Source organism: Bufo gargarizans, chromosome 3 (genome assembly GCF_014858855.1).
Source record: "Bufo gargarizans isolate SCDJY-AF-19 chromosome 3, ASM1485885v1, whole genome shotgun sequence".
NCBI lineage: Eukaryota > Metazoa > Chordata > Amphibia > Anura > Bufonidae > Bufo > Bufo gargarizans.
This window is the reverse complement of record NC_058082.1, coordinates 566,387,274-566,415,257: the sequence shown is the minus strand read 5'-3', so window position 1 is coordinate 566,415,257 and position 27,984 is coordinate 566,387,274. Positions and strand designations below refer to the sequence as shown.

Sequence of the window (27,984 nt, the reverse complement as noted above, 5' to 3'; positions counted from 1 at the left end):
TATAATATGAAGTCTGCACATCAGGAGAGCACCTACCTGCGAGGAACCAGATACGGAGTGAGGACGGAGTTAGGTATCATTTATTTATGGACAGAAGACGCCCGGTGACTGCACAGATTTACCTGGACCCTCCTACAATACATGCCGCTCTACCTGTACTAGACATATTCACAGTGTTGGCTCTGCAGATATATACGGTGTACACACATCTATGGATTTCCTGGGCACTCATAGGATATATTCTACAGTTCAGGACATGGCTGGGGTGTGTGGTCTCCTTCACATCTCCGGGCGTCTTCTACTCCTCTGGATTTTCAGTATCCGTCAGGTTGAGAAGCGGGTTTAGAACTCTCCATATTCCCTGAGCACCCCCTTTTCTAGAAGAAAGAGAACATGATCAGATGATGGACGGACGAGTCAATGACAAAGCCCCTGGACTGGCCGGACCCCAATGAGGCAAGAATTGGTCAAAAGACGGAACAAATTAGGGCGCATGGAACGGTTATTGCTATAGCCTTTGGATCATTATCCATGAGGATCCCCAGACCCATAACACCCCCCCGTACTTAGCCTCCTGTAGACAGTGCGGGTTCTCCGTGCTTTCTTGACGTCCCGGATGAGGCAACGGTAGATCTCGTGGCTCTTGACCCCAGTCAGAGTTGAGGAGACTCTGTGACTTCCATTCTGCATCTCCTCCAGCACAACCATGGTGGAGTTCTCCGAGATGTCCTCCTCGCGGCGGTTCAGCCACCTCACAATGGGCACTTTGTACCAACCAGCAGAGACACAATGAGCCACCGTCACATTGTCAATGGTTTCCATCTTTACCGGTGGCTCCTCCTCTTCTAAAGGGTTAAACAAAGAGATGGTTCCACCTGGTGAGGGCTTGTTTGAACTCTCAGGGCGTGAAATAAAATTAGCAGGAAATGTTGGGGATCTAATAGCGGGACAGGGAATTGTTCAAAATGGAGAGTCTCTTCCGTTTATTCATTGGAAGATTGTTTCCCTCTTACAAAATGAAAGGTTGTGAGATTATAATAATGGAGGGAGGGGCCCCGGACCACGGCTAGAATAATCAGAGTTATGATTGAATTCATCGTATTGGGACCATGTGATACGCTATATGACTACGCTGCATGCACACACCCTAAAAATACAAGGTGCCCTTCACCTCTGGGTCCTCAAGGTACTTATGTCAGCAGGTGATCTGACCTTAAGAGACCTGCAGGGGGATGAATGCTTCTTGCTCCCTTCAGATCAGTGAATCTTCTGCTCTTACACTGTTGAGCAGCACCTGGACCCATGGACCTCCACCACCCCACCTCTGCCGCGGCCAATCACACAGCTAGGTCTGAACCCTCTACACGTAACCACTGGCAAGCAGGTAGAAGACCTCCTAAGACCTCAGCTGTTCAGTCCTGGTTTGGTCCCACTAGTAATTAGACTTACCACTTTACACCATTCATATCTAGGACCCCCAAAGCTGCGACATTAGAAGATGTACCCATTTAATCATCCTCACCAAACAACACAAGCTCACTGGCCCATTATGGCGAGGAGAATGGGACATTGTGTTTTGTCCACAAATCTTTTTTCGGAGCCTCGATCTGAACCTGATGTTCAGTAACCTTCAGAAAACCTGTGCTTTGCCTCTAGGAATCCTGGGTCCCATCATGTCCATGTCCTCTACATCGAGATCTGCATTCACACATACTGTGTGCTACCTGATATCCAACACGTGTTAACATGTATCTGCATCTCTGAAGTCCTATGAGCTCCCATGATGTAGGAGTATAGGACAAACTATGAGGTACAATTAGTATAAAGCAGGCAACGTGCTAGGTTTCTGAACCACATATGAAATAAACATCAAGTCAAATTAGAGGCCATCATGTACGTATCAGGCTGCAAGGGTTGAACTGACTCTAGAAAACGACCTACCTTGTATCATGAGCTTCAGCTTGGTTTCCCCCTTTCCATGGGGGCTGATTGCTTTACATGTGTACAAAGCTTCATCCGGATAGTCCACATTGGTCAGGTGAAGTGTCAGGTCTCCCTCGCTAACCTCCGAGGTGTCCACCCTCACTCGGCCGTGGTAATTGTAGTCCTGTTCTTCAAAGTCTTCCTTGTCCTTGTGGAAGCTGTAGACCAGCTGGGGCTCCTTGTACTCATATGTCTGCTGGATGTACGCGTAGAGGTCTTCCACCTCGATCTCTTCAATAATGTCCTCTCGATGCCAGCTGAAACCCAAGTCGTAGGTGCCCTCGATAAAAGAGAACTGACAGGGCAGTGTGGCATTACCAAAACGAGGGACCACTATCTCTTCATACTGAGGCTTGGGTATAACATAGTCACAGACTAAAGAGACAAAACAACATGGACATTTACATGAATGGACCAACACCAGGAAGAACATCTCACCACAACTGGGCATCTTCTGTCTCTTTGGCAAGATGTGATGGATACTGCACTGTGATGTACTGAACAATATACTGCACTGTGATATACTGAAAATGTGCTGCACTGTACTATATACTGCACTGTGATATACTGAAAATGTGCTGCACTGTACTATATACTGCACTGTATGATATACTGCACTGTGATATACTGAAAATGTGCTGCACTGTATGATATACTGCACTGTGATATACTGAAAATGTGCTGCACTGTATGATATACTGCACTGTGATATACTGAAAATGTGCTGCACTGTATGATATACTGGACTGTGATATACTGAAAATGTGCTGCACTGTATGATATACTGCACTGTGATATACTGAAAATGTGCTGCACTGTATGATATACTGGACTGTGATATACTGAAAATGTGCTGCACTGTATGATATACTGCACTGTGATATACTGAAAATGTGCTGCACTGTATGATATACTGCACTGTGATATACTGAAAATGTGCTGCACTGTATGATATACTCACTGTGATATACTGAAAATGTGCTGCACTGTATGATATACTCACTGTGATATACTGAAAATGTGCTGCACTGTACGATATACTGCACTGTGATATACTGAAAATGTGCTGCACTGTATGATATACTGCACTGTGATATACTGAAAATGTGCTGCACTGTACGATATACTCACTGTGATATACTGAAAATGTGCTGCACTGTATGATATACTCACTGTGATATACTGAAAATGTGCTGCACTGTATGATATACTCACTGTGATATACTGAAAATGTGCTGCACTGTATGATATACTGCACTGTGATATACTGAAAATGTGCTGCACTGTACGATATACTGCACTGTGATATACTGAAAATGTGCTGCACTGTATGATATACTCACTGTGATATACTGAAAATGTGCTGCACTGTACGATATACTGCACTGTGATATACTGAACAATATACTGCACTGTACGATATACTGGACTGTGATATACTGAAAATGTGCTGCACTGAACTATACACTGCACTGTGATATACTAAACAATATACTCACTGTGATATACTGAAAATGTGCTGCACTGTATGATATACTGCACTGTGATATACTGAAAATGTGCTGCACTGAACTATACACTGCACTGTACGATATACTGCATTGTGATATACTGAAAATGTGCTGCACTGTATGATATACTGCACTGTGATATACTGAAAATGTGCTGCACTGAACTATACACTGCACTGTACGATATACTGCATTGTGATATACTGAAAATGTGCTGCACTGTACGATATACTGCACTGTGATATACTGAAAATGTGCTGCACTGTACGATATACTGCACTGTGATATACTGAAAATGTGCTGCACTGTACGATATACTGCACTGTGATATACTGAAAATGTGCTGCACTGTACGATATACTGCACTGTGATATACTGAAAATGTGCTGCACTGTACGATATACTGGACTGTGATATACTGAAAATGTGCTGCACTGAACAATATACTGCACTGTGGTATACTGAAAATGTGCTGCACTGTATGATATACTGCACTGTGATATACTGAAAATGTGCTGCACTGTACGATATACTGCGCTATGATATACTGAAAATGTGCTGCACTGTATGATATACTGCACTGTGATATACTGAAAATGTGCTGCACTGTATCATAGACTGCACTGTGATATACTGAAAATGTGCTGCACTGTACTATATACTGCACTGTGATATACTGAAAATGTGCTGCACTGTACGATATACTGCACTGTGATATACTGAAAATGTGCTGCACTGTACTATATACTGCACTGTACGATATACTGCACTGTGATATACTGAAAATGTGCTGCACTGTACAATATACTGCACTGTGGTATACTGAAAATGTGCTGCACTGTATCATAGACTGCACTGTGATATACTGAAAATGTGCTGCACTGTACGATATACTGGACTGTGATATACTGAAAATGTGCTGCACTGTACGATATACTGCACTGTGATATACTGAAAATGTGCTGCACTGTACGATATACTGCACTGTGATATACTGAAAATGTGCTGCACTGTACGATACACTGCACTGTATGATATACTGAAAATGTGCTGCACTGTACGATATACTGCACTGTGATATACTGAAAATGTGCTGCACTGTATTATATACTGCATATACTGTGTGTGAATAATATGTGGGGGTGCACAGGACCTTTCGGACAGGTCTCTTGATTTACATAAAGGAAATCTGTGTTGGTCCCACGGTCATATCTGCCCGCCAGGGGCATACTGCCAATATAGGCAGACCACGCAGCTGCTATGGGGCCCTGAGCACAAGGAAGGCCCCGCCCACTGTTCTTCTGTATCGGGCCCTGAGCACAAGGAAGGCCCCGCCCACTGTTCTTCTGTATCGGGCCCTGAGCACAAGGAAGGCCCCGCCCACTGTTCTTCTGTTCCGGGCCCTGAGCACAAGGAAGGCCCCGACCACTGTTCTTCTGTATCGGGCCCTGAGCACAAGGAAGGCCCCGACCACTGTTCTTCTGTATCGGGCCCTGAGCACAAGGAAGGCCCCGACCACTGTTCTTCTGTTCCGGGCCCTGAGCACAAGGAAGGCCCCGACCACTGTTCTTCTGTTCCGGGCCCTGCTTGCTTCCCCTACGCTCAGTCAAGGCTCCGGAGTGGGGAATTTCCCGGTTTAGGAGTCCATTCATAAAAAAAATATATATATATTTTCATCTCAATATTCTGACCCTCATAACTTTTTTATAGTTATGTCCACGGAGATTTATGGGGGGTCATTTTTTGTGGGCCGATCTGTCATTTTTGACAATACCATTTTGGGGTGTTTATGACTTGATCACTTTTTATTCAATTTTCTTGGGCGATAAAGTGATGAAAAAAACGCAAATAACTTTTAAAATATTTTAATAGTATGGGCGTTTTCGTATGTGGCGATGCCTATAATGCAATTTTTTTTGTTTCTTTTTATTTTAAGGAATGGGGGTGATTTTACTTATTTTTTTATATTTTCAAAACTTTTTTTTACATTTGTTTTACTTTTTGTTAGTTTCCCCAAGCAGACCACAACTGACGATCATCAGATATAAATTGCTCCATTCGTCTTTCTAGAAATCACTTTATCACGGTTCAGTGCTGCCACCTAGTGGCCTAAACTGGGATATACTAGCAATTATTTCTATGTACGCCCCTGGTGCCCACATTGCTAAGAAATAACATTTTAAAATATGCAAATTAGCATGTAAGAGCAACGGGGGCATTACTGTTACAACTGCTGCGCCCTCTGCACCTTGATTGAGTTTTCTCAGCCTGGTCCTGTCAAAGTGCAGAGGATGCAGAGAGAGCAGAGCCCCATTGCCCCTAACGACTCATTTGCATATATCAAAAAACATCTTTTTTTTCATCAATGAGGGCACATATGAACATGGGACCCACACAGATGCCTTCAGCTGCCAAGCGCACATGTAACAGGTCAGACATATCATAAGTACAAAACTGCTGACAGATGCCCTTTAATAGATAGTATAACAAAGAAACCTGTTGATGATTAGCATAGGTGAGAACAGGGGTGCACCACCAATGAGGCCAGGTGAGGCAATTGCCTCAGGTGGCGTGACCTAGAGACAAGTTGGTGTGATGGCAGAGCTGTGGGAAATGAGCGTTTCCATGGTGGAAGCGCTCATCTCTCCATGGTCAACTGTATCACAGTATTCCTTTAACAGTAAGGCTTGGGGGGGGGGCTATTTCAATTTTCGCCTCAGGTAGCAGAAAGGCTAGGTGCTCCCCAGGTCAGAATCTTGTAGATGGTTGGTGTGGGTGTTGATGACTGTTGTGGGTCAGGCTCATAGATGTTTGATATGGGTCAGAGCACTGGTATGGAGATGGGTGGTGTAGGTCCGGCTTGTAGACAGTTAGTGTGGGTCAGAGACTTGTAGAAAGTTGGTGTGAGTCAGACTTCTAGATGTTTGGTGTGGGTGAGTGACTTGTAGATAGTTGATGTGGGTCAGAGACTTGTAGATGGTTGTTTATTATTTTTATTAACAATTACATGTCCGCAACTGGATTTTATTTTATTTTTATTTTATTTTTAATGTATTTTATGAATTATGTGTATTTATGAACAGTGATTAAATGTATTGATTCTACTGTGAGCCAGCCATATGTATTTATCTGTACTAAAAGTGCCAAGTGGTAGAAGGCCGGCTGTGCTTCAGTACAATCGTCTCCTGGTAGGCAACTTGTAGATAGTTGATGTGGGTCAGAAATCTGTAGATAGTTGTTCCGTTTATAGATAGTTAGTGTGGGTCAGAGACTTGTAGATACATTGGTGTGGTTCAGGATTGTAGATTGTCAGTGTGAGTCAGAGAGTAGACTGGTAGATGGTTGGTGTGGGTCAGAGACTGGTAGATGGTTGGTGTGGGTCAGAGACTGGTAGATGGTTGGTGTGGGTCAGAGACCTCTAAATGGTAAGTGTGGGTCAGAGACTTTTAGATGGCTGGTGTGAGTCAAAGACTTGTAGATGGTAGGTGTGGGTCAGAGACCTCTAAATGGTAAGTGTGGGTCAGAGACTTTTAGATGGCTGGTGTGAATCAAATACTTGTAGATGGTTGCTATGGGTCACAGACCTGAAGAAGGTTGGTGTGGGTCAGAGACTTGTAGATGGCTGGTGTGAGTCAAAGACTTGTAGATGGTTGGTGTGGGTCAGACATTTGTAGATAGTTGTTCTGTTTATAGATAGTTGGTGTGAGCCAGAGACTTGTAGATAAATTGGTGTGGTTAAGTCTTGTAGATGGTTGGTGTGGCTCAGAGACTGCTAGATGATTGGTGTGGCTCAGAGACTGCTAGATGATTGGTGTGGGTCAGACCAGTAGATGGTAAGTGTGGGTCAGAGACTTGTAGATGGTAAGTTTGGGTCAGAGACTTGTAGATAAATTGGTGTGGTTCAGGCTTGTAGAGGGTTGGTGTGGGTCAGAGACTGGTAGATGATTGGTGTGGGTCAGAGACTGGTAGATGATTGGTGTGGGTCAGAGACTGGTAGATGATTGGTGTGGGTCAGAGACTGGTAGATGATTAGTGTGGGTCAGAGACTGGTAGATGATTGGTGTGGGTCAGAGACTGGTAGATGATTGGTGTGGGTCAGACCTGTAGATGGTAAGTTTGGGTCAGAGACTTGTAGATAAATTGATGTGGTTCAGGCTTGTAGAGGGTTAGTGTGGGTCAGAGACTGGTAGAAGGTCGGTGTGGGTCAGAGACTGGTAAATGAATGATTTGGGTCAGACCTGTAGATGGTTGGTGTGGGTCAGAGACTTGTAAATGGTTGTATGAGTCAGAGACTTGTATACGGTTGGTGTGGGTCAGAGATTTATAGATAGTGTGGGTGAGAGAGTTGTAGATGATTGGTATGGGTCAGAGGCTTGTAGATGGTTGGTGTCAGTCATAGAGTTGTAGATGGTTGGTGTCGGTCAGACACTTGTCGATGGTTGGTGTCGGTCAGAAATTTGGAGATAGTTTATATGGGTTAGAGACTTGTAGATGATTGGTATGGGTCAGAGGCTTGTAGATGTTGGTATGGGTCAGTGACTTGAAGATAGTTGTTGTGGGTCAGAGAGTTATTGATGGTTGGTGTGGGTCAGACATTTGTAGATGGTTGGTGTCAGTCAGAGATTTGGCAATAGTTTGTATGGGTCAGAGACTTGTAGATGGCTGGTGTGGGTCAAATACTTGTAGACAGTTGGTGTATGTTGGCTTCTAGATGGTTGGTTTGGGTCAGATACTTGTAGATGGTTGTTGTGGGTCAGAGACTTGTACATGGTTAGTATGGTTAGAGACTTGTAGATGGGTGGTGTGGGTCAAAGACTGGTAGATGGTTGCTATGGGTGAGAGACTTCTAGATGGCTGGTATGCATCAGAGACTGTTAGATGGTTGCTATGTGTAACAGACTTGTAGATGGTTGGTGGGTCAGAGACTTGTATACGATTGGTGTGGGTCAGAGATTTCTAAACTTTTGGTGTGGGTCAGAGACTTGTAGATGGTTGTTGTGGATCAGAGACTTGTAGATGGTTGTTGTGGATCAGAGACTTATAGATGGTTGTTGTGGATCAGAGACTTGTAGATGGTTGTTGTGGGTCAGAGACTTGTAGATGGGGCGAGTTACTTAAACATGGTTGTTATAGACCAGAGAATAGAAGTATAGGTCAAAGTCTTGTTTGTTGCTAGGGGCCAGAGGCTTGGTGGCTGTCGGGGGCCTGGGACTTGGTGGCTGTCGGGGGCCTGGGACTTGGTGGCTATCGGGGGCCTGGGACTTGGTGGCTATCAGGGGCCTGGGACTTGGTGGCTATCGGGGGCCTGGGACTTGGTGGCTATCGGGGGCCTGGGACTTGGTGGCTATCGGGGGCCTGGGACTTGGTGGCTGTCGGGGCCTGGGACTTGGTGGCTGCTTAGGTTACAGTTCAGAGTACTCACCTGCCAGGTATGAGAAGAGCGTCAGTGTAAGCAGGACACAGAACAGCGCCATCATCAGGATAGAGATGGAAATCTTCTGCAGCAAAGGCCAAAATCACAGAGAATATTTACTGCAAAGTAACAGGAGACAAGTGATTGTACAGAGCAAATATCAATCTGTTCTATCAATACATGGGAGAAAGTATTTGAACCCGAATTCTTATCAGTGAGTTGAGACATTACAGCCACTACTGCAAATGGAGCACAACTCCCAGTAGACACAGAGAACCATCAGCAGCAGAGTGGGCCGTACTGAAGACTATAGGGACTGCTACCATGCCACTTACATAGGACTGCAGGTGACATTACACTACATTATCTGTACTCAGCCATCGCTGTGTAACCTGTGGTGTTACATAGGACTGCAGGTGACATCTATTACATTATCATCATATATAATACATCCCTTCTGACCCCGGCCCCTTCCTCACACGTACTACACAGGTATTCCTCTTACCTGCACGGGTTGAGATCCTCTGCTGGTTAGTACACCTGTGCCTGCTGTTTCTGGATTAATGTGAGGCCCCTGGGGGCCCTTGTGCCTGAGGCAGCCAGTAAGGTGCCGCCACCTGGTCCTGCTCACCAGGGTGAGGACTCTGCAGCCCGAGATGTGAGTGACATGAAACAGTAATTAATTCTCTGATCTGCAGAGGAGCCGAGAAGATAGAAAACCACACGATGTGGAGAGCAAATAAAACGGCCAATCAGGAAAGGGTTAAAAATGACTTCAACTTCTATAGAGTAACAGAAAGCAACAAAGTATCCACTTCTGTAGAATGTAATCTGAAGGGAGACAATGTAACCAGGGAGGATAGCCATCGGAGGGGCTTCTGTGGTCTATGAGCGGGCAGAGTCAGGTACGGCCTCTTTCACACGGGCGTTGCGGGAAAAAGTGCAGATGCTTGCGATTTTCACACAACCCCATTCATTTCTATGCGGCCTGCGTTACGTGAAAAACGCACAAAGAGGAGCATGCTGCGATTTTCACGCAACACACAAGTGATGCGTGAACTGAAAATCACCGCTCATGTGCACAGCCCCATAGAAATCAATGGGTCCTGATTCAGTGCGGGTGCAATGCGTTCACCTCACGCATCGCATCCGCGCGGAATACTCGCCCGTGTGAAAGGGGCCTAACACTAGAGGTCTGGGCTGTCTACCATTCAGAGCTGAGTCTCCTGGTGAAGACCTGTCTGTCCAACCATCACTGCCTGAGTAACAGGTACAAGTAATGAGACCCCTAGAGGACGTACACGGTAATGTAACATGTACAAGCAGTGAGACCCCTAGAGGACGTACACGGTAATGTAACATGTACAAGTAGTGAGACCCCTAGAGGACGTACACGGTAATGTAACATGTACAAGCAGTGAGACCCCTAGAGGACGTACACGGTAATGTGACATGTACAAGTAGTGAGACCCCTAGAGGACGTACACGGTAATGTAACATGTACAAGTAGTGAGACCCCTAGAGGACGTACACGGTAATGTAACATGTACAAGCAGTGAGACCCCTAGAGGACGTACACGGTAATGTTACATGTACAAGTAGTGAGACCCCTAGAGGATGCACACGGTAATGTAACATGTACAAGTAGTGAGACCCCTAGAGGACGTACACGGTACTGTAACATGTACAAGTAGTGAGACCCCTAGAGGATGTACACGGTAATGTAACATGTACAAGCAGTGAGACCCCTAGAGGACGTACACGGTAATGTAACATGTACAAGTAGTGAGACCCCCTAGAGGATGTACACGGTACTGTAACATGTACAAGTAGTGAGACCCCTAGAGGATGTACACGGTACTGTAACATGTACAAGTAGTGAGACCCCTAGAGGACATACACGGTAATGTAACATGTACAAGTAGTGAGACCCCTAGAGGACGTACACGGTAATATAACACGTACAAGCAGTGAGACCCCTAGAGGACGTACACGGTAATGTAACATGTACAAGCAGTGAGACCCCTAGAGGACGTACACGGTAATGTAACACGTACAAGCAGTGAGACCCCTAGAGGACGTACACGGTAATGTAACATGTACAAGTAGTGAGACCCCTAGAGGACGCACACGGTAATGTGACATGTACAAGTAGTGAGACCCCTAGAGGACGCACACGGTAATATAACATGTACAAGTAGTGAGACCCCTAGAGGACGTACACGGTAATGTGACATGTACAAGTAGTGAGACCCCTAGAGGACGTACACGGTAATGTAACATGTAGAAGCAGTGAGACCCCTAGAGGACATACATGGTAATGTAACATGTACAAGTAGTGAGACCCCTAGAGGACGTACACAGTACTGTAACATGTACAAGTAGTAAGACCCCTAGAGGACGTACACGGTAATGTAACATGTACAAGCAGTGAGACCCCTAGAGGACGTACACGGTAATGTAACATGTACAAGTAGTGAGACCCCTAGAGGAAGTACACGGTACTGTAACATGTACAAGTAGTAAGACCCCTAGAGGACGTACATGGTAAAGTAACATGTACAAGTAGTGAGACCCCTAGAGGACGCACACGGTAATGTAACATGTACAAGCAGTGAGACCCCTAGAGGACGTACACGGTAATGTAACATGTACAAGTAGTGAGACCCCTAGAGGACGTACACGGTGATGTAACATGTACAAGTAGTGAGACCCCTAGAGGACGTACACGGTAATGTAACATGTACAAGTAGTGAGACCCCTAGAGGAAGTACACGGTAATGTAACATGTACAAGTAGTGAGACCCCTAGAGGACATACCCGGTAATGTAACATGTACAAGCAGTGAGACCCCTAGAGGATGTACACGGTACTGTAACATGTACAAGCAGTGAGACCCCTAGAGGACGTACACGGTAATGTAACATGTACAAGTAGTGAGACCCCTAGAGGAAGTACACGGTAATGTAACATGTACAAGTAGTGAGACCCCTAGAGGATGTACACGGTAATGTAACATGTACAAGTAGTGAGACCCCTAGAGGACGTACACGGTAATGTAACATGTACAAGTAGTGAGACCCCTAGAGGAAGTACACGGTAATGTAACATGTACAAGTAGTGAGACCCCTAGAGGACGTACACGGTAATGTAACAGGTACAAGTAGTGAGACCCCTAGAGGACGTACACGGTAATGTAACATGTACAAGTAGTGAGACCCCTAGAGGACGTACACGGTACTGTAACATGTACAAGTAGTGAGACCCCTAGAGGACTCATACGGTAATGTAACATGTACAAGTAGTGAGACCCCTAGAGGACGTACACGGTAATGTAACATGTACAAGTAGTGAGACCCCTAGAGGATGTACACGGTACTGTAACATGTACAAGTAGTGAGACCCCTAGAGGACGTACACGGTAATGTAACATGTACAAGTAGTGAGACCCCTAGAGGACGTACACGGTAACATAACATGTACAAGTAGTGAGACCCCTAGAGGACGTACACGGTAATGTAACATGTACAAGTAGTGAGACCCCTAGAGGATGTACACGGTAATGTAACATGTACAAGTAGTGAGACCCTAGAGGAAGTACACGGTATTGTAACATGTACAAGTAGTGAGACCCCTAGAGGACGTACACGGTAATGTAACATGTACAAGCAGTGAGACCCCTAGAGGACGTACACGGTAATGTAACATGTACAAGCAGTGAGACCCCTAGAGGACGTACACGGTACTGTAACATGTACGAGTAGTGAGACCCCTAGAGGAAGTACACGGTGATGTAACATGTACAAGTAGTGAGACCCCTAGAGGACGTACACGGTATGTAACATGTACAAGTAGTGAGACCCCTAGAGGATGTACACGGTAATGTAACATTACAAGTAGTGAGACCCCTAGAGGATGTACACGGTAATGTAACATGTACAAGTAGTGAGACCCCTAGAGGACGTACACGGTAATGTAACATGTACAAGTAGTGAGACCCCTAGAGGACGTACACGGTAATGTAACATGTACAAGTAGTGAGACCCCTAGAGGACGTACACGGTAATGTAACATGTACAAGTAGTGAGACCCTAGAGGACGTACACGGTAATGTAACATGTACAAGTAGTGAGACCCCTAGAGGACGTACACGGTAATGTAACATGTACAAGTAGTGAGACCCCTAGAGGACGTACACGGTAATGTAACATGTACAAGTAGTGAGACCCCTAGAGGACGTACACGGTAATGTAACATGTACAAGTAGTGAGACCCCTAGAGGATGTACACGGTAATGTAACATGTACAAGTAGTGAGACCCCTAGAGGACGTACACGGTAATGTAACATGTACAAGTAGTGAGACCCCTAGAGGACGTACACGGTAATGTAACATGTACAAGTAGTGAGACCCCTAGAGGAGTACACGGTAATGTAACATGTACAAGTAGTGAGACCCCTAGAGGACGTACACGGTATGTAACATGTACAAGTAGTGAGACCCCTAGAGGACTGTACACGGTATGTAACATGTACAAGTAGTGAGACCCCTAGAGGATGTACACGGTAATGTAACATGTACAAGTAGTGAGAACCCTAGAGGACTGTACACGGTAATGTAACATGTACAAGTAGTGAGACCCCTAGAGGACGTACACGGTAATGTAACATGTACAAGTAGTGAGACCCCTAGAGGACGTACACGGTAATGTAACATGTACAAGTAGTGAGACCCCTAGAGGACGTACACGGTAATGTAACATGTACAAGTAGTGAGACCCCTAGAGGACGTACACGGTAATGTAACAGGTACAAGTAGTGAGACCCCTAGAGGATGTACACGGTAATGTAACATGTACAAGTAGTGAGACCCTAGAGGACGTACACGGTAATGTAACATGTACAAGTAGTGAGACCCCTAGAGGACGTACACGGTAATGTAACATGTACAAGTAGTGAGACCCCTAGAGGATGTACACGGTACTGTAACATGTACAAGTAGTGAGACCCCTAGAGGACGTACACGGTAATGTAACATGTACAAGTAGTGAGACCCCTAGAGGACGTACACGGTAATGTAACATGTACAAGTAGTGAGACCCCTAGAGGACGTACACGGTAATGTAACATGTACAAGTAGTGAGACCCCTAGAGGATGTACACGGTAATGTAACATGTACAAGTCAGTGAGACCCCTAGAGGACGTACACGGTAATGTAACATGTACAAGTAGTGAGACCCCTAGAGGACGTACACGGTAATGTAACATGTACAAGTAGTGAGACCCCTAGAGGACGTACACGGTAATGTAACATGTACAAGTAGTGAGACCCCTAGAGGACGTACACGGTAATGTAACATGTACAAGTAGTGAGACCCCTAGAGGACGCACACGGTAATGTAACATGTACAAGTAGTGAGACCCCTAGAGGACGTACACGGTGATGTAACATGTACAAGTAGTGAGACCCCTAGAGGACTCATACGGTACTGTAACATGTACAAGTAGTGAGACCCCTAGAGGACTCATACGGTAATGTAACATGTACAAGTAGTGAGACCCCTAGAGGATGTACACGGTAATGTAACATGTACAAGTAGTGAGACCCCTAGAGGAAGTACACGGTAATGTAACATGTACAAGTAGTGAGACCCCTAGAGGATGTACACGGTAATGTAACATGTACAAGTAGTGAGACCCCTAGAGGACGTACACGGTAATGTTACATGTACAAGTAGTGAGACCCCTAGAGGACGTACACGGTAATGTGACATGTACAAGTAGTGAGACCCCTAGAGGATGTACACGGTAATGTAACATGTACAAGTAGGAGACCCCTAGAGGACGTACACGGTAATGTAACATGTACAAGTAGTGAGACCCCTAGAGGACGTACACGGTAATGTAACATGTACAAGTAGTGAGACCCCTAGAGGACGTACACGGTAATGTAACATGTACAAGTAGTGAGACCCCTAGAGGACGTACACGGTAATGTAACATGTACAAGTAGTGAGACCCCTAGAGGACGTACACGGTAATGTAACATGTACAAGTAGTGAGACCCCTAGAGGACGTACACGGTAATGTAACATGTACAAGTAGTGAGACCCCTAGAGGACGTACACGGTAATGTAACATGTACAAGTAGTGAGACCCTAGAGGACGTACACGGTAATGTAACATGTACAAGTAGTGAGACCCCTAGAGGATGTACACGTAATGTAACATGTACAAGTAGTGAGACCCCTAGAGGACGTACACGGTAATGTAACATGTACAAGTAGTGAGACCCCTAGAGGACGTACACGGTAATGTAACATGTACAAGTAGTGAGACCCCTAGAGGACGTACACGGTAATGTAACATGTACAAGTAGTGAGACCCCTAGAGGACGTACACGGTAATGTAACATGTACAAGTAGTGAGACCCCTAGAGGACGTACACGGTAATGTAACATGTACAAGTAGTGAGACCCCTAGAGGACGTACACGGTAATGTAACATGTACAAGTAGTGAGACCCCTAGAGGACTGTACACGGTAATGTAACATGTACAAGTAGTGAGACCCCTAGAGGACTGTACACGGTAATGTAACATGTACAAGTAAGTGAGACCCCTAGAGGACGTACACGGTAATGTAACATGTACAAGTAGTGAGACCCCTAGAGGACGTACACGGTAATGTAACATGTACAAGTAGTGAGACCCCTAGAGGATGTACACGGTAATGTAACATGTACAAGCAGTGAGACCCCTAGAGGACGTACACGGTAATGTAACATGTACAAGCAGTGAGACCCCTAGAGGACGTACACGGTAATGTAACATGTACAAGCAGTGAGACCCCTAGAGGACGTACACGGTAATGTAACATGTACAAGCAGTGAGACCCCTAGAGGACGTACACGGTAATGTAACATGTACGAGTAGTGAGACCCCTAGAGGACGTACACGGTGATGTAACATGTACAAGTAGTGAGACCCCTAGAGGACGTACACGGTGATGTAACATGTACAAGTAGTGAGACCCCTAGAGGATGTACACGGTAATGTAACATGTACAAGCAGTGAGACCCCTAGAGGATGTACACGGTACTGTAACATGTACAAGTAGTGAGACCCCTAGAGGATGTACACGGTACTCTAACATGTACAAGTAGTGAGACCCCTAGAGGACGTACACGGTACTGTAACATGTACAAGTAGTGAGACCCCTAGAGGACGTACACGGTAATGTAACATGTACAAGTAGTGAGACCCCTAGAGGACGCACACGGTAATGTTACATGTACAAGTAGTGAGACCCCTAGAGGATGTACACGGTAATGTAACATGTACAAGTAGTGAGACCCCTAGAGGATGTACACGGTAATGTAACATGTAGAAGCAGTGAGACCCCTAGAGGACGCACACGGTAATGTAACATGTACAAGTAGTGAGACCCCTAGAGGACGTACACAGTGATGTAACATGTACAAGTAGTGAGACCCATAGAGGACGTACACGGTAATGTAACATGTAGAAGCAGTGAGACCCCTAGAGGAAGTACACGGTAATGTAACATGTAGAAGCAGTGAGACCCCTAGAGGACGTACACGGTAATGTAACATGTATAAGTAGTGAGACCCCTAGAGGATGTACACGGTACTGTAACATGTACAAGTAGTGAGACCCCTAGAGGACGTACACGGTAATGTAACATGTACAAGTAGTGAGACCCCTAGAGGAGGTACACGGTAATGTAACATGTACAAGTAGGGAGACCCCTAGAGGACGTACACGGTAATGTAACATGTACAAGTAGGGAGACCCCTAGAGGACGTACACGGTAATGTAACATGTACAAGTAGTGAGACCCCTAGAGGACGTACACGGTAATGTAACATGTACAAGTAGTGAGACCCCTAGAGGAAGTACACGGTAATGTAACATGTACAAGTAGTGAGACCACTAGAGGACGAACACGGTAATGTAACATGTACAAGTAGTGAGACCCCTAGAGGACGTACAGGGTAATGTAACATGTACAAGGGGTGAGACCCCTAGAGGACGCACACGGTAATGTAACATGTACAAGTAGTGAGACCCCTAGAGGACGTACACGGTAATGTTACATGTATAAGTAGTGAGACCCCTAGAGGATGTACACGGTACTGTAACATGTACAAGTAGTGAGACCCCTAGAGGACGTACACGGTAATGTAACATGTACAAGTAGTGAGACCCCTAGAGGAGGTACACGGTAATGTAACATGTACAAGTAGGGAGACCCCTAGAGGACGTACACGGTAATGTAACATGTACAAGTAGGGAGACCCCTAGAGGACGTACACGGTAATGTAACATGTACAAGAAGTGAGACCCCTAGAGGACGTACACGGTAATGTAACATGTACAAGTAGTGAGACCCCTAGAGGAAGTACACGGTAATGTAACATGTACAAGTAGTGAGACCACTAGAGGACGTACACGGTAATGTAACATGTACAAGTAGTGAGACCCCTAGAGGACGTACATGGTAATGTAACATGTACAAGCAGTGAGACCCCTAGAGGACGCACACGGTAATGTAACATGTACAAGTAGTGAGACCCCTAGAGGACGTACACGGTAATGTAACATGTACAAGCAGTGAGACCCCTAGAGGATGTACACGGTAATGTAACATGTACAAGCAGTGAGACCCCTAGAGGACGTACACGGTAATGTAACATGTACAAGTAGTGAGACCCCTAGAGGACGTACACGGTAATGTAACATGTACAAGTAGTGAGACCCCTAGAGGACGTACACGGTAATGTAACATGTACAAGCAGTGAGACCCCTAGAGGAAGTACATGGTAATGAAACATGTACAAGTAGTGAGACCCCTAGAGGACGTACACGGTAATGTAACATGTACAAGTAGTGAGACCCCTAGAGGACGTACACGGTAATGTAACATGTACAAGTAGTGAGACCCCTAGAGGACGTACACGGTAATGTAACATGTACAAGCAGTGAGACCCCTAGAGGACGCACACGGTAATGTAACATGTACAAGCAGGGAGACCCCTAGAGGACGTACACGGTACTGTAACATGTACAAGTAGTGAGACCCCTAGTGGACGTACACGGTAATGGAACAGTTTCTTTGTAGCGCTTGATGGTTTTTGTGACTAAACTTGGGGACACTTTCAAAGTTTTCCCAATTTTTCGGACTGACTGACCTTCATTTCTTAAAGTAATGATGGCCACTCGTTTTTCTTTACTTAGCTGCTTATTTCTTGCCATAATACAGATTCTAACAGTCTATTCAGTAGGACTATCAGCTGTGTGTCCACCTGACTTCTCCACAACGCAACTGATGGTCCCAACCCCACTTATTACACCTGACAGGGCACACCTGTGAAGTGAAGACCATGTCAGGTGACTACCTCTTGAAGCTCATCAAGAGAATGCCAAGAGTGTGCAAAGCAGTAATCAAAGCAAAAGGCGGCTACTGTGAAGAACCTAGAATATGACATATTTTCAGTTGTTTCACACTTGTTTGTTATGTATATAATTCCACATGTGATAATTCATAGTTTTGATGCCTTCAGTGTGAATCTACAATTGTCATAGTCATGAAAATAAAGAAAACTCTTTGAATGAGAAGGTGTGTCCAAACTTTTGGTCTGTACTGTATGTATGTATCAGTCTCTAGGGATAGTGCGACACGACCTCCATATATATATCTGTCAGTGTCTGGGGATGTTTTCCAGCTCTCAGCTTTCTGACTATTGTCCTGTAAGCAGTGAGATCTGTGATATATTATAGTTGGAGGAGCGCTATTGTTTGCCTGTAATAGATTCGCCCTGCCGCTTGTGTCCGCGTGCGGAGTGTCTGCAGCGCACTGAGACGCCGTCACTGAGTCACAGCCTCACTCAGCCAGAAACCTGGATTGCATCTCCCCGACATGTTTTACCGCTGCTGCTGCGGCGTCTTCAGGGGAAATGGAGCGACTGTAAACACGAGCGCCATCTGAATCAATGTTTATAACTACTATAGACGGGTCCTTTCCCCTTTCTCGACTTTAAAACCTAGATCGAGAATTGCTCCATCCTTTACACAATTTCAGGAGATAGAGACTTTTGTCCAACTAGTAACACAGGACATAAAATCATTAAAAATGAGGAATCTAATCTAAGTATTCAAGAACTTGAGGCCTTAGAAACACAAAAAAATAATGCAAACATCATAATAAAACCAAGTGATAAAGGGGGCAACATAGTTATTCAAGATAAAGGAGACTATGTTGATATGGTACTGAGACTTCTTAGAGACAAAAGAACACATAAGGCCCTACCCAATGACCCCACAAAGGAATATCTGAAAGAACTGAAAAATCTCCTTCTTGAAGCACGCCAAGATAATATTATAACGAAAGACGAAGACCAGTGCTTATTTAATAAAAGTCCTACAATCTCTACCTTTTATGCCTTACCAAAGGTACATAAGAACAAGAAGCCTATCCCAGGGAGACCCATAGTCTCGGGTAATGAGAACTTAACGCAGGCCATCAGTGAGTATGTGGATCAAATACTAAGACCGTTTGTGACCACTCTGCCCTCATATATCAGGGACACTAAAGATCTCCTCAAGTTGACACCCAACACCATTCTAGCCGGCTTAGATGTAGAACGCTCTACAGTACTATCCAGCACTCACTAGGAATACACGCGGTCGAATATTATCTTAACACAAGGAGTCAAAATTTTAGAAAGCACAATGAGTTTGTTTTGTCATCCCTTAAGTTTGTTTTGGAGCACAATTTTTTTATTTTTCTGGGACATTTTTATAAACAAATCAATGGGACCGCGATGGGGACGTCATGTGCCCCAACGGATGCAAATTTATTTTTAGGGTGGTGGGAAAATAATTACGTTTTCACAGAGGGAATGTCGTCATATATCTGCCACATCATCTTTTGGGGCAGATATATCGACGACATTCTCATTCTATGGGACGGGGGCCACTCACTATTTCCCGAATTCACTCAGAATAACAATAACATAGGAATGACATATACTTGTCTCCCGCCAGGCCGGTACCTGCGGGCGCGCCGTAACTGCTCTGACGGGACCTCTTTTAGCAAAGAAAACTAACGATTGTTCCAAAGGTTCAGAAAGAGAGTTTATCCAACTAGACCCCTAAAAAATGCACACAATAGAGCCAAGAAGGTGGATAGAGAAGATTTACTAAGGATAACAGCACCAAAAACCAGTGAAGTCCTCAGATGCATGGGGACATATGATGGATATCACAGAGAGATATATAGTATCCTCAGGAAATACTGGGATATAGACGGAGGTATGGTACTTACCCCACATCCATCTGTAACATACAGGAGAGGCCCAAATCTGAAGGACCAACTGCTTCATAGTCATCTAGCGGAGGAGAAAACTCGGACTGGAGAAATAGGGGAGGTACCGGGGCTCATCACCCTGCGGAGATCGCTCCTCTGTAAGTATATTCCCCGCATAAAGAAGTTCATCAACCCTGGAGATAAAAAAGAATATGAAATGAGACAATTTATTACTTGCAGAACACAGGGGGTCATCTACATAGCCTCCTGTCCGTGTCCCAAATTATATATAGCGAAAACCATACAGGAATTGAGACGCCGTATCTCAGGCCATCGGAGTACAATTGAAACTGATAAAGATCCCCTATAGCTAAGCATATAAACTATATACATGTAGTAAGAGCTCCGTGTAATATCCATGGGACCAAGAGGCGGTAATCTAGACAAGAAACTCCTCCAAAGCGAGGCTCGCTGGATCCACAGATTGGGGGCTATGAGTCCGTATGGATTGAATGAAGGTTTCTCCTTCACGGCATTTATCTAAAAACTAAAAAGATACATAAATTATAGAAGAAAACCTAGAATATCAGATTATAACATCAATATAATACAGAAAAAAGTAACAGTGCGGAAGGAAGAAAAAGGCCAATGTGTAACCACGGTCCGCACCAGTCACAGAGCCTAATAAATAAAAAACGGACCAATTATCCCCCCGCAGATGAAATACTGTGAGACTAATGAACATTACAGCAGGACTGAAGTCAGCGGATACACCGATATATATAGCGGATATGAGTCCTTGAGCCTACCGATGACCATGGCGGCATATACGCGTAGCGCTGATTTCAAGATATACTTTGAAGATAAAGGATTGATTTAAAGATCCAGCGCATGAGCCTCTACTCTCTATTAAAAAGCGCATGTACTTATCTTTTATATGAAAAAACTGGGATATGAGACATGCGCAGGAAGAGAAACACCTTCGAATAGAGAGAAAGTTTAGAGGACATGCGCTGTAAAAAATGTTTCAAAATCCTTAAGTTCTTGCGCATGCGCCCTTACTCTGATGTTTGAGCTGGAAACTGAGTCGGAGGGCATGCGCTGTGGGACTCTTTCCGTGAACGAGTTCATTTCTAAGTCCTAGCGCATGCGCTCCCACTTAGACTCTCGGAGATGAATCGGGAGGTAAGTGTAGATGGAGAGACCCGGCTTGCAGGACATGCGCAGAAGCTGTTAATATGTTGATACAAAGTTAAAGGTTCCTGCGCAGGCGCACATGCTTTAGAGGTGTTGGTGACACATATGACTGACGAACTAACGCAGACTGGGGGTTACTGGTCAGATCGCATCACTGTCACATGAGCGCTGGCCGCTGATTGGAGATGAGAAAAGACCCGTCTATAGTAGTTATAGTGCGCTGCAGACACTCCGCACGCGGACACAAGCGGCAGGGCGAATCAATTACAGGCAAACAATAGCGCTCCTCCAACTATAATATACAGGGACATGGATCACAGACCTCACTGCTTACAGGACAATAGTCAGAAAGCTGAGAGCTGGAAAACATCCCCAGATACTGACAGATATATATATGGAGGTCGTGTCTATAGGTAAAGTGTCGCACTATCCCTAGAGACTGATAGATATACAGTCAGGTCCATAAATATTGGGACATGGACACAATGGTAACATTTTTGGCTCTATACACCTTCACAATAGAGGTGACATGAAACAGACAAGATGTGCTTTACCTGCAGACTGTCAGCTTTACCTGCAGACTGTCAGCTTTACCCGCAGACTGTCAGCTTTACCTGCAGAGTGTCAGCTTTACCTGCAGACTGTCGGCTTTACCTGCAGACTGTCAGCTGTACCTGCAGACTGTCAGCTGTACCTGCAGACTGTCGGCTTTACCTGCAGACTGTCAGCTCTACCCGCAGACTGTCAGCTCTACCCGCAGACTGTCAGCTTTACCCGCAGACTGTCAGCTGTACCCGCAGACTGTCGGCTTTACCCGCAGACTGTCGGCTTTACCCGCAGACTGTCGGCTGTACCCGCAGACTGTCGGCTGTACCCGCAGACTGTCGGCTTTACCCGCAGACTGTCGGCTTTACCCGCAGACTGTCGGCTTTACCCGCAGACTGTCGGCTTTACCCGCAGACTGTCGGCTTTACCCACAGACTGTCAGCTTTACCCGCAGACTGTCAGCTGTAATCTGAGGGGATTTACATCCAGATCAGGTGAACGGTGCAGGAATTACAGCAGTTGCATCTGTGCCTCCCACTTGTTAAGGGACCAGAAGTAATGGGACAATTGTCTTCTCGGCTGTCCCATGGCCGGTGTGTGTTATTCCCTCATTATCCCAATTACAATGAGCAGATACAAGGCCCAGAGGTCATTTCCAGTCTGCTATCTGCATTTGAAATCTGTTGCTGTCACCTCTCAAGATGAGATGCAAAGAGCGGTCACCATCAGTGAAGCCATCATTAGGCTGAAAAACACCACAAACCCATCAGAGAGATAGCAAAAATCAGGCGCGGCCAAAACAACTGCTTGGAACAGTCTTAAAAAGAAGGAACGCACCGGTGAGTTCAGCAGCACCAAAAGACCCAGAAGACCATGGAAAACAACTGTGGTGGATGAGCGAAGAATTATTTCCCTGGTGAAGATAACGCCCTTCACAACAGTTGGCCGGATCAAGAACACTCTCCAGGAGGTAGGTGTATGTGTGTCAAAGTCAACAATCAGGAGAAGACTTCACCAGAGTGAATACAGAGGGTTCACCACAAGATGGAAACCATTGGTGAGCCTCAAAAACAGGAAGGCCAGATTAGAGTTTGCCAAACGACATCTAAAAAAGCCTTCACAGTTCTGGAACAACATCCTATGGGCAGATGAGACCAAGACCAACTTGTACCAGAGCAATGGGAAGAGAAGAGTATGGAGAAGGAAAGGAGCTGCTCATGGTCCTAAGCATATCACCTCATCAGTGAAGCACGGTGGTGGTAGTGTCATGGCGTGGGCATGTATGGCGGCCAATGGAACTGCTTCTCTTGTATTTATTGATGATGTCACTGCTGACAGAAGCAGCCGGATGAATTCTGAAGGGTTTCGGGCACAATATTATCTGCTCATATTCAGCCCAATGCTTCAGAACTCATTGGACGGCGCTTCACAGTGCAGATGGACAATGACCCAAAGCATACTGCAAAAGCAACCAAAGAGTTTAAGGTTAAGAAGTGGAATGTTCTGCAATGGCCGAGTCAATCCCCGGACCTGAATCCGATTGAGCATTTCACCTGCTGAAGACAAAACTGAAGGGAAAATGCCCCAAGAACTAGCAGGAACTGAAGACAGTGGCAGTAGAGGCCGGGCAGAGCGTCACCAGGGATGAAACCCAGCGACTGGAGATGTCTATGCGTTCCAGACTTCAGGCTGTAATTCACTGCAAAGGATTCGCAACCAAGTATTAAAGGATAATTGTTGTATATATATTTTTTTGGAGTATTGGATTGTGGTGATTAATATCTCCTTGGTGGCCCTATTTCAACTTTTCACTGTGTATTCAATTACCCCTTAATTCCACAGTTTTGTTCCCTGTACTGCCTGCTTTTACCTGTGCTTAAAATCGGTTGCTGGGCATGGTCCGTCTCTCTGTTGCTAGGCATGGTCCGTCTATCTGTTGCTAGGCAGGGTCTGTCTCTCTGTTGCTAGGCATGGTCCGTCTATCTGTTGCTAGGCATGGTCTGTCTATCTGTTGCTAGGCATGGTCTGTCTATCTGTTGCTAGGCATGGTCCGTCTCTATGTTGCTAGGCATGGTCCGTCTGTCTGTTGCTAGGCATGGTCCCTCTGTCTGTTGCTAGGCATGGTCCGTCTCTCTCTTTCTAGGCGTGGTCCGTCTCTCTGTTGCTAGGCATGGTCCGTCTATCTGTTGCTAGGCATGGTCCGTCTATGTGTTGCTAGGCAGGGTCCGTCTATCTGTTGCTAGGCATGGTCCGTCTATCTGTTGCTAGGCAGGGTCCGTCTATCTGTTGCTAGGCATGGTCCGTCTATCTTTTGCTAGGCATGGTCCGTCTATCTGTTGCTAGGCATGGTCTGTCTATCTGTTGCTAGGCATGGTCCGTCTATCTGTTGCTAGGCATGGTCCGTCTATCTGTTGCTAGGCATGGTCTGTCTAGCTGTTGCTAGGCATGGTCCGTCTCTATGTTGCTAGGCATGGTCCATCTGTCTGTTGCTAGGCATGGTCCCTCTGTCTGTTGCTAGGCATGGTCCGTCTCTCTCTTTCTAGGTGTGGTCCGTCTCTCTGTTGCTAGGCATGGTCCGTCTATCTGTTGCTAGGCATGGTCCGTCTATGTGTTGCTAGGCAGGGTCCGTCTATCTGTTGCTAGGCATGGTCCGTCTATCTGTTGCTAGGCATGGTCCGTCTATCTGTTGCTAGGCATGGTCCGTCTATCTGTTGTTAGGCAGGGTCCGTCTATCTGTTGCTAGGCATGGTCCATCTATCTGTTGCTAGGCATGGTCCGTCTATCTGTTGCTAGGCATGGTCTGTCTATCTGTTGCTAGGCATGGTCCCTCTGTCTGTTGCTAGGCATGGTCCGTCTATCTGTTGCTAGGCATGGTCCGTCTCTCTGTTTCTAGGCATGGTCTGTCTCTCTGTTGCTAGGCATGGTCCGTCTATCTGTTGCTAGGCCTGGTCCGTCTATCTGTCACTAGGCATGGTCCGTCTATCTGTCACTAGGCATGGTCCGTCTATCTGTCACTAGGCATGGTCCGTCTGTCTGTTGCTAGGCAGGGTCCCTCTGTCTGTTGCTAGGCATGGTCCGTCTAGCTGTTGCTAGGCATGGTCCGTCTAGCTGTTGCTAGGCATGGTCCGTCTATCTGTTTCTAGGCATGGGCCGTCTATCTGTTGCTAGGCATGGTCCGTCTATCTGTCGCTAGGCATGGTCCGTCTATCTGTTGCTAGGCATGGTCTGTGTATCTGCCGCTAGGCATGGTCCGTCTATCTGTTGCTAGGCCTGGTCCGTCTATCTGTCGCTAGGCATGGTCTGTCTCTGTTGCTAGGCATGGTCAGTCTATCTGTTGCTAGGCATGGTCAGTCTATCTGTTGCTAGGCATGGTCCGTCTATCTGTTGCTAGGCATGGTCCATCTATCTGTTGCTAGGCATGGTCCGTCTATGTGTTGCTAGGCATGGTCCGTCTATGTGTTGCTAGGCATGGTCCGTCTCTCTGTTGAAGGACAGAGCATGCAGCGTGCAGGGTCAGATTGCTGACAGCCAGGGACTGTAGGTAAATGATTAGAGCCAGGTCCTCCCCAGCAGCTGATAACAGTGCCTGGGCTGTGTGCACTTCTCCCTGTCCCTGCGCTTGGCAGACGCTCCCTCACTCAGCAGAGCTGGAGCAGCGCAGACCAGGGAAGGGAGATCTGCCGTCTGCTCAGTTTATACATGGCAGCAACGTGTGGTAAGAGGACCCCTTTGTGCTGCAGGAGATTAACCCTTTAGAGGGGAGGGCTCTGGTTACTGACACTTTTGGGGGGCTATTGTTACTGGCTAGTGAGGGCAGGCGGGATTAGCCTCAGGGGGAGGGCAGTGGCGGCCATCGTAACTGAATAGTGAGATTGCAGTTTTATGCAGACTGGTTGCTAAGGGCTGAATCTTATTAAATATGGGGCGAGTCAGTCTAATAGTAACTGATTCTGAAGTATCATGGTATTAGTAACTACATATATGAAAATTGAAATTAGGGTCTAAGTGTGACAGTTATCCTTTAAAAAGTGACAGTTTGATTTATGATTATTATTCTGTCCCATTACTTCTGGTCCCTTAACAAGTGGGAGGCACAGATGTAACTGCTGTAATTCCTGCACCGGTCACCTGATCTGGATCTAAATCCCTCAGATTACAGCTGACAGTCTGCAGGTAAAGCCGACAGTCTGCGGGTAAAGCTGACAGTCTGCAGGTAAAGCTGACAGTCTGCAGGTAAAGCCGACAGTCTGCGGGTAAAGCCGACAGTCTGCGGGTAGAGCTGACAGTCTGCGGGTAAAGCTGACAGTCTGCGGGTAAAGCTGACAGTCTGTAGGTACAGCTGACAGTCTGCAGGTAGAGCTGACAGTCTGCGGGTAAAGCTGACAGTCTGCAGGTAAAGCTGACAGTCTGCAGGTACAGCTGACAGTCTGCAGGTAATGCCGACAGTCTGCGAGTAAAGCTGACAGTCTGCAGGTAGAGCTGACAGTCTGCAGGTAAAGCTGACAGTCTGCGGGTAAAGCTGACAGTCTGCCGGTAAAGCTGACAGTCTGCCGATAAAGCCGACAGTCTGCGGGTAGAGCTGACAGTCTGCAGGTAGAGCTGACAGTCTGCAGGTACAGCTGACAGTCTGCAGGTAATGCCGACAGTCTGCAGGTAAAGCCGACAGTCTGCAGGGAAAGCCGACAGTCTGCAGGTACAGCTGACAGTCTGCAGGTAAAGCTGACAGTCTGCAGGTACAGCTGACAGTCTGCAGGTAAAGCTGACAGTCTGCAGGTAAGGCCGACAGTCTGCAGGTAAAGCCGACAGTCTGCAGGTACAGCTGACAGTCTGCGGGTAAAGCTGACAGTCTGCGGGTAAAGCTGACAGTCTGCAGGTAAAGCTGACAGTCTGCAGGGAAAGCTGACAGTCTGCAGGTACAGCTGACAGTCTGCAGGTAAAGCTGACAGTCTGCAGGTAAAGCCGACAGTCTGCAGGTAAAGCTGACAGTCTGCAGGTAAAGCTGACAGTCTGCAGGTAAAGCTGACAGTCTGCGGGTAAAGCTGACAGTCTGCGGGTAAAGCCGACAGTCTGCGGGTAAAGCTGACAGTCTGCCGGTAAAGCTGACAGTCTGCGGGTAAAGCACATCTTGTCCGTTTCATGTCACATCCATTGTGGTGGTGTATAGAGCCAAACATTTTACATTGTGTCCATATTTATGGGCCTGACTGTAGATATGGAGGTCGTGTCTATTGTAAAGTATCGCACTATCACCAGCCGCACTTTATTTTTAGCCATTTTCTTTCTTTCCTCCCGTTCTATACTATTCTTAATAAACATGAAATAAATGTTACGTTTTAAATCGGACCAGAAACGGGAATCTGTTAGACTTAGATTATTTGAACTGGAATAAGGGCTGGCACACAGAATGGGGGGGGGGGGGTGCAAATTAGAAGGTTTTTCACTGGTGCACATTATAAGGAGAATTATTACTACTGGGGAACTATGATAACTAGTATGGGCACAATGGGGGCATTATTATTATTGGGGGCATTTTAACACTAAGTGCACTCTTATAATGATTACTATTGGTGCAATGTTGTGGGGCACACTGGCCCAGCATCAGCTTACAGAAGTATTTTAGGGACACTATTTACTGGGTGCAGGTTTTTTAGGATACTTTGTGCAAATACTCTGGTTCTTTTCAGGGGGACCAAGTTCTTGCACTAGGGCCGATGAGCCTTTAGCTACTCACCTGGGTGACATACATGTCTCCCAACCGTCCTGGATCCAGCGGGACAGTCATGAATTTCAGCCTCCATGCCACAGTCCTGCGGAGGCTGCAGCATGTCCCAGCGTCAACCATATCTGCATCCTCAGCACTCAAATACAGCAGTGAAGCAACCACCAGCACCTGCTCCACCAGCACCTGCTCCACCAGCACCTGCTCCACCAGCACCTGCGCCACCAGCACCTGCGCCACCAGCACCTGCTCCACCAGCACCTGCTCCACCAGCACCTGCTCCAC

At 46.1% G+C, this 27,984-nt stretch overlaps 1 protein-coding gene across 2 annotated transcripts; it reads right to left on the bottom strand.

Moving 5' to 3' along the window:
• Window positions 1–2: 2 nt before the first annotated feature.
• On the bottom strand, window positions 3–27,984 carry LOC122932852 (butyrophilin-like protein 10). 2 transcript variants are annotated; one of them, XM_044287492.1, is made up of 7 exons: window positions 27,712–27,984; window positions 20,629–20,784; window positions 20,256–20,431; window positions 8,917–9,026; window positions 1,942–2,358; window positions 567–845; window positions 3–372 (listed from the first exon to the last, which is right to left on the bottom strand). In XM_044287492.1, the coding sequence occupies exons 4-7, from the start codon at window positions 8,969–8,971 to the stop codon at window positions 299–301; spliced, it is 825 nt and encodes a 274-aa protein (XP_044143427.1). In that variant the 5' UTR covers window positions 8,972–9,026; window positions 20,256–20,431; window positions 20,629–20,784; window positions 27,712–27,984; the 3' UTR covers window positions 3–298. The 2 variants fall into 2 exon arrangements, with proteins under 2 accessions (XP_044143427.1, XP_044143428.1); XM_044287493.1 differs by having other exon boundaries at window positions 39–377.

Bases quoted from the DNA above. Each gene is read 5' to 3' on its own strand.
- LOC122932852 (XM_044287492.1), bottom strand. From the start codon at position 8,971: ATGATGGCGCTGTTCTGTGTCCTGCTTACACTGACGCTCTTCTCATAC. The intron at 2,359-8,916 runs GTGAGTACTCTG...TTGTCTCTTTAG, and splicing joins GCTCTTCTCATACCTGGCAG to TCTGTGACTATGTTATACCC. The intron at 846-1,941 runs GTAGGTCGTTTT...TTAACCCTTTAG, and splicing joins GCTGAAGCTCATGATACAAG to AAGAGGAGGAGCCACCGGTA.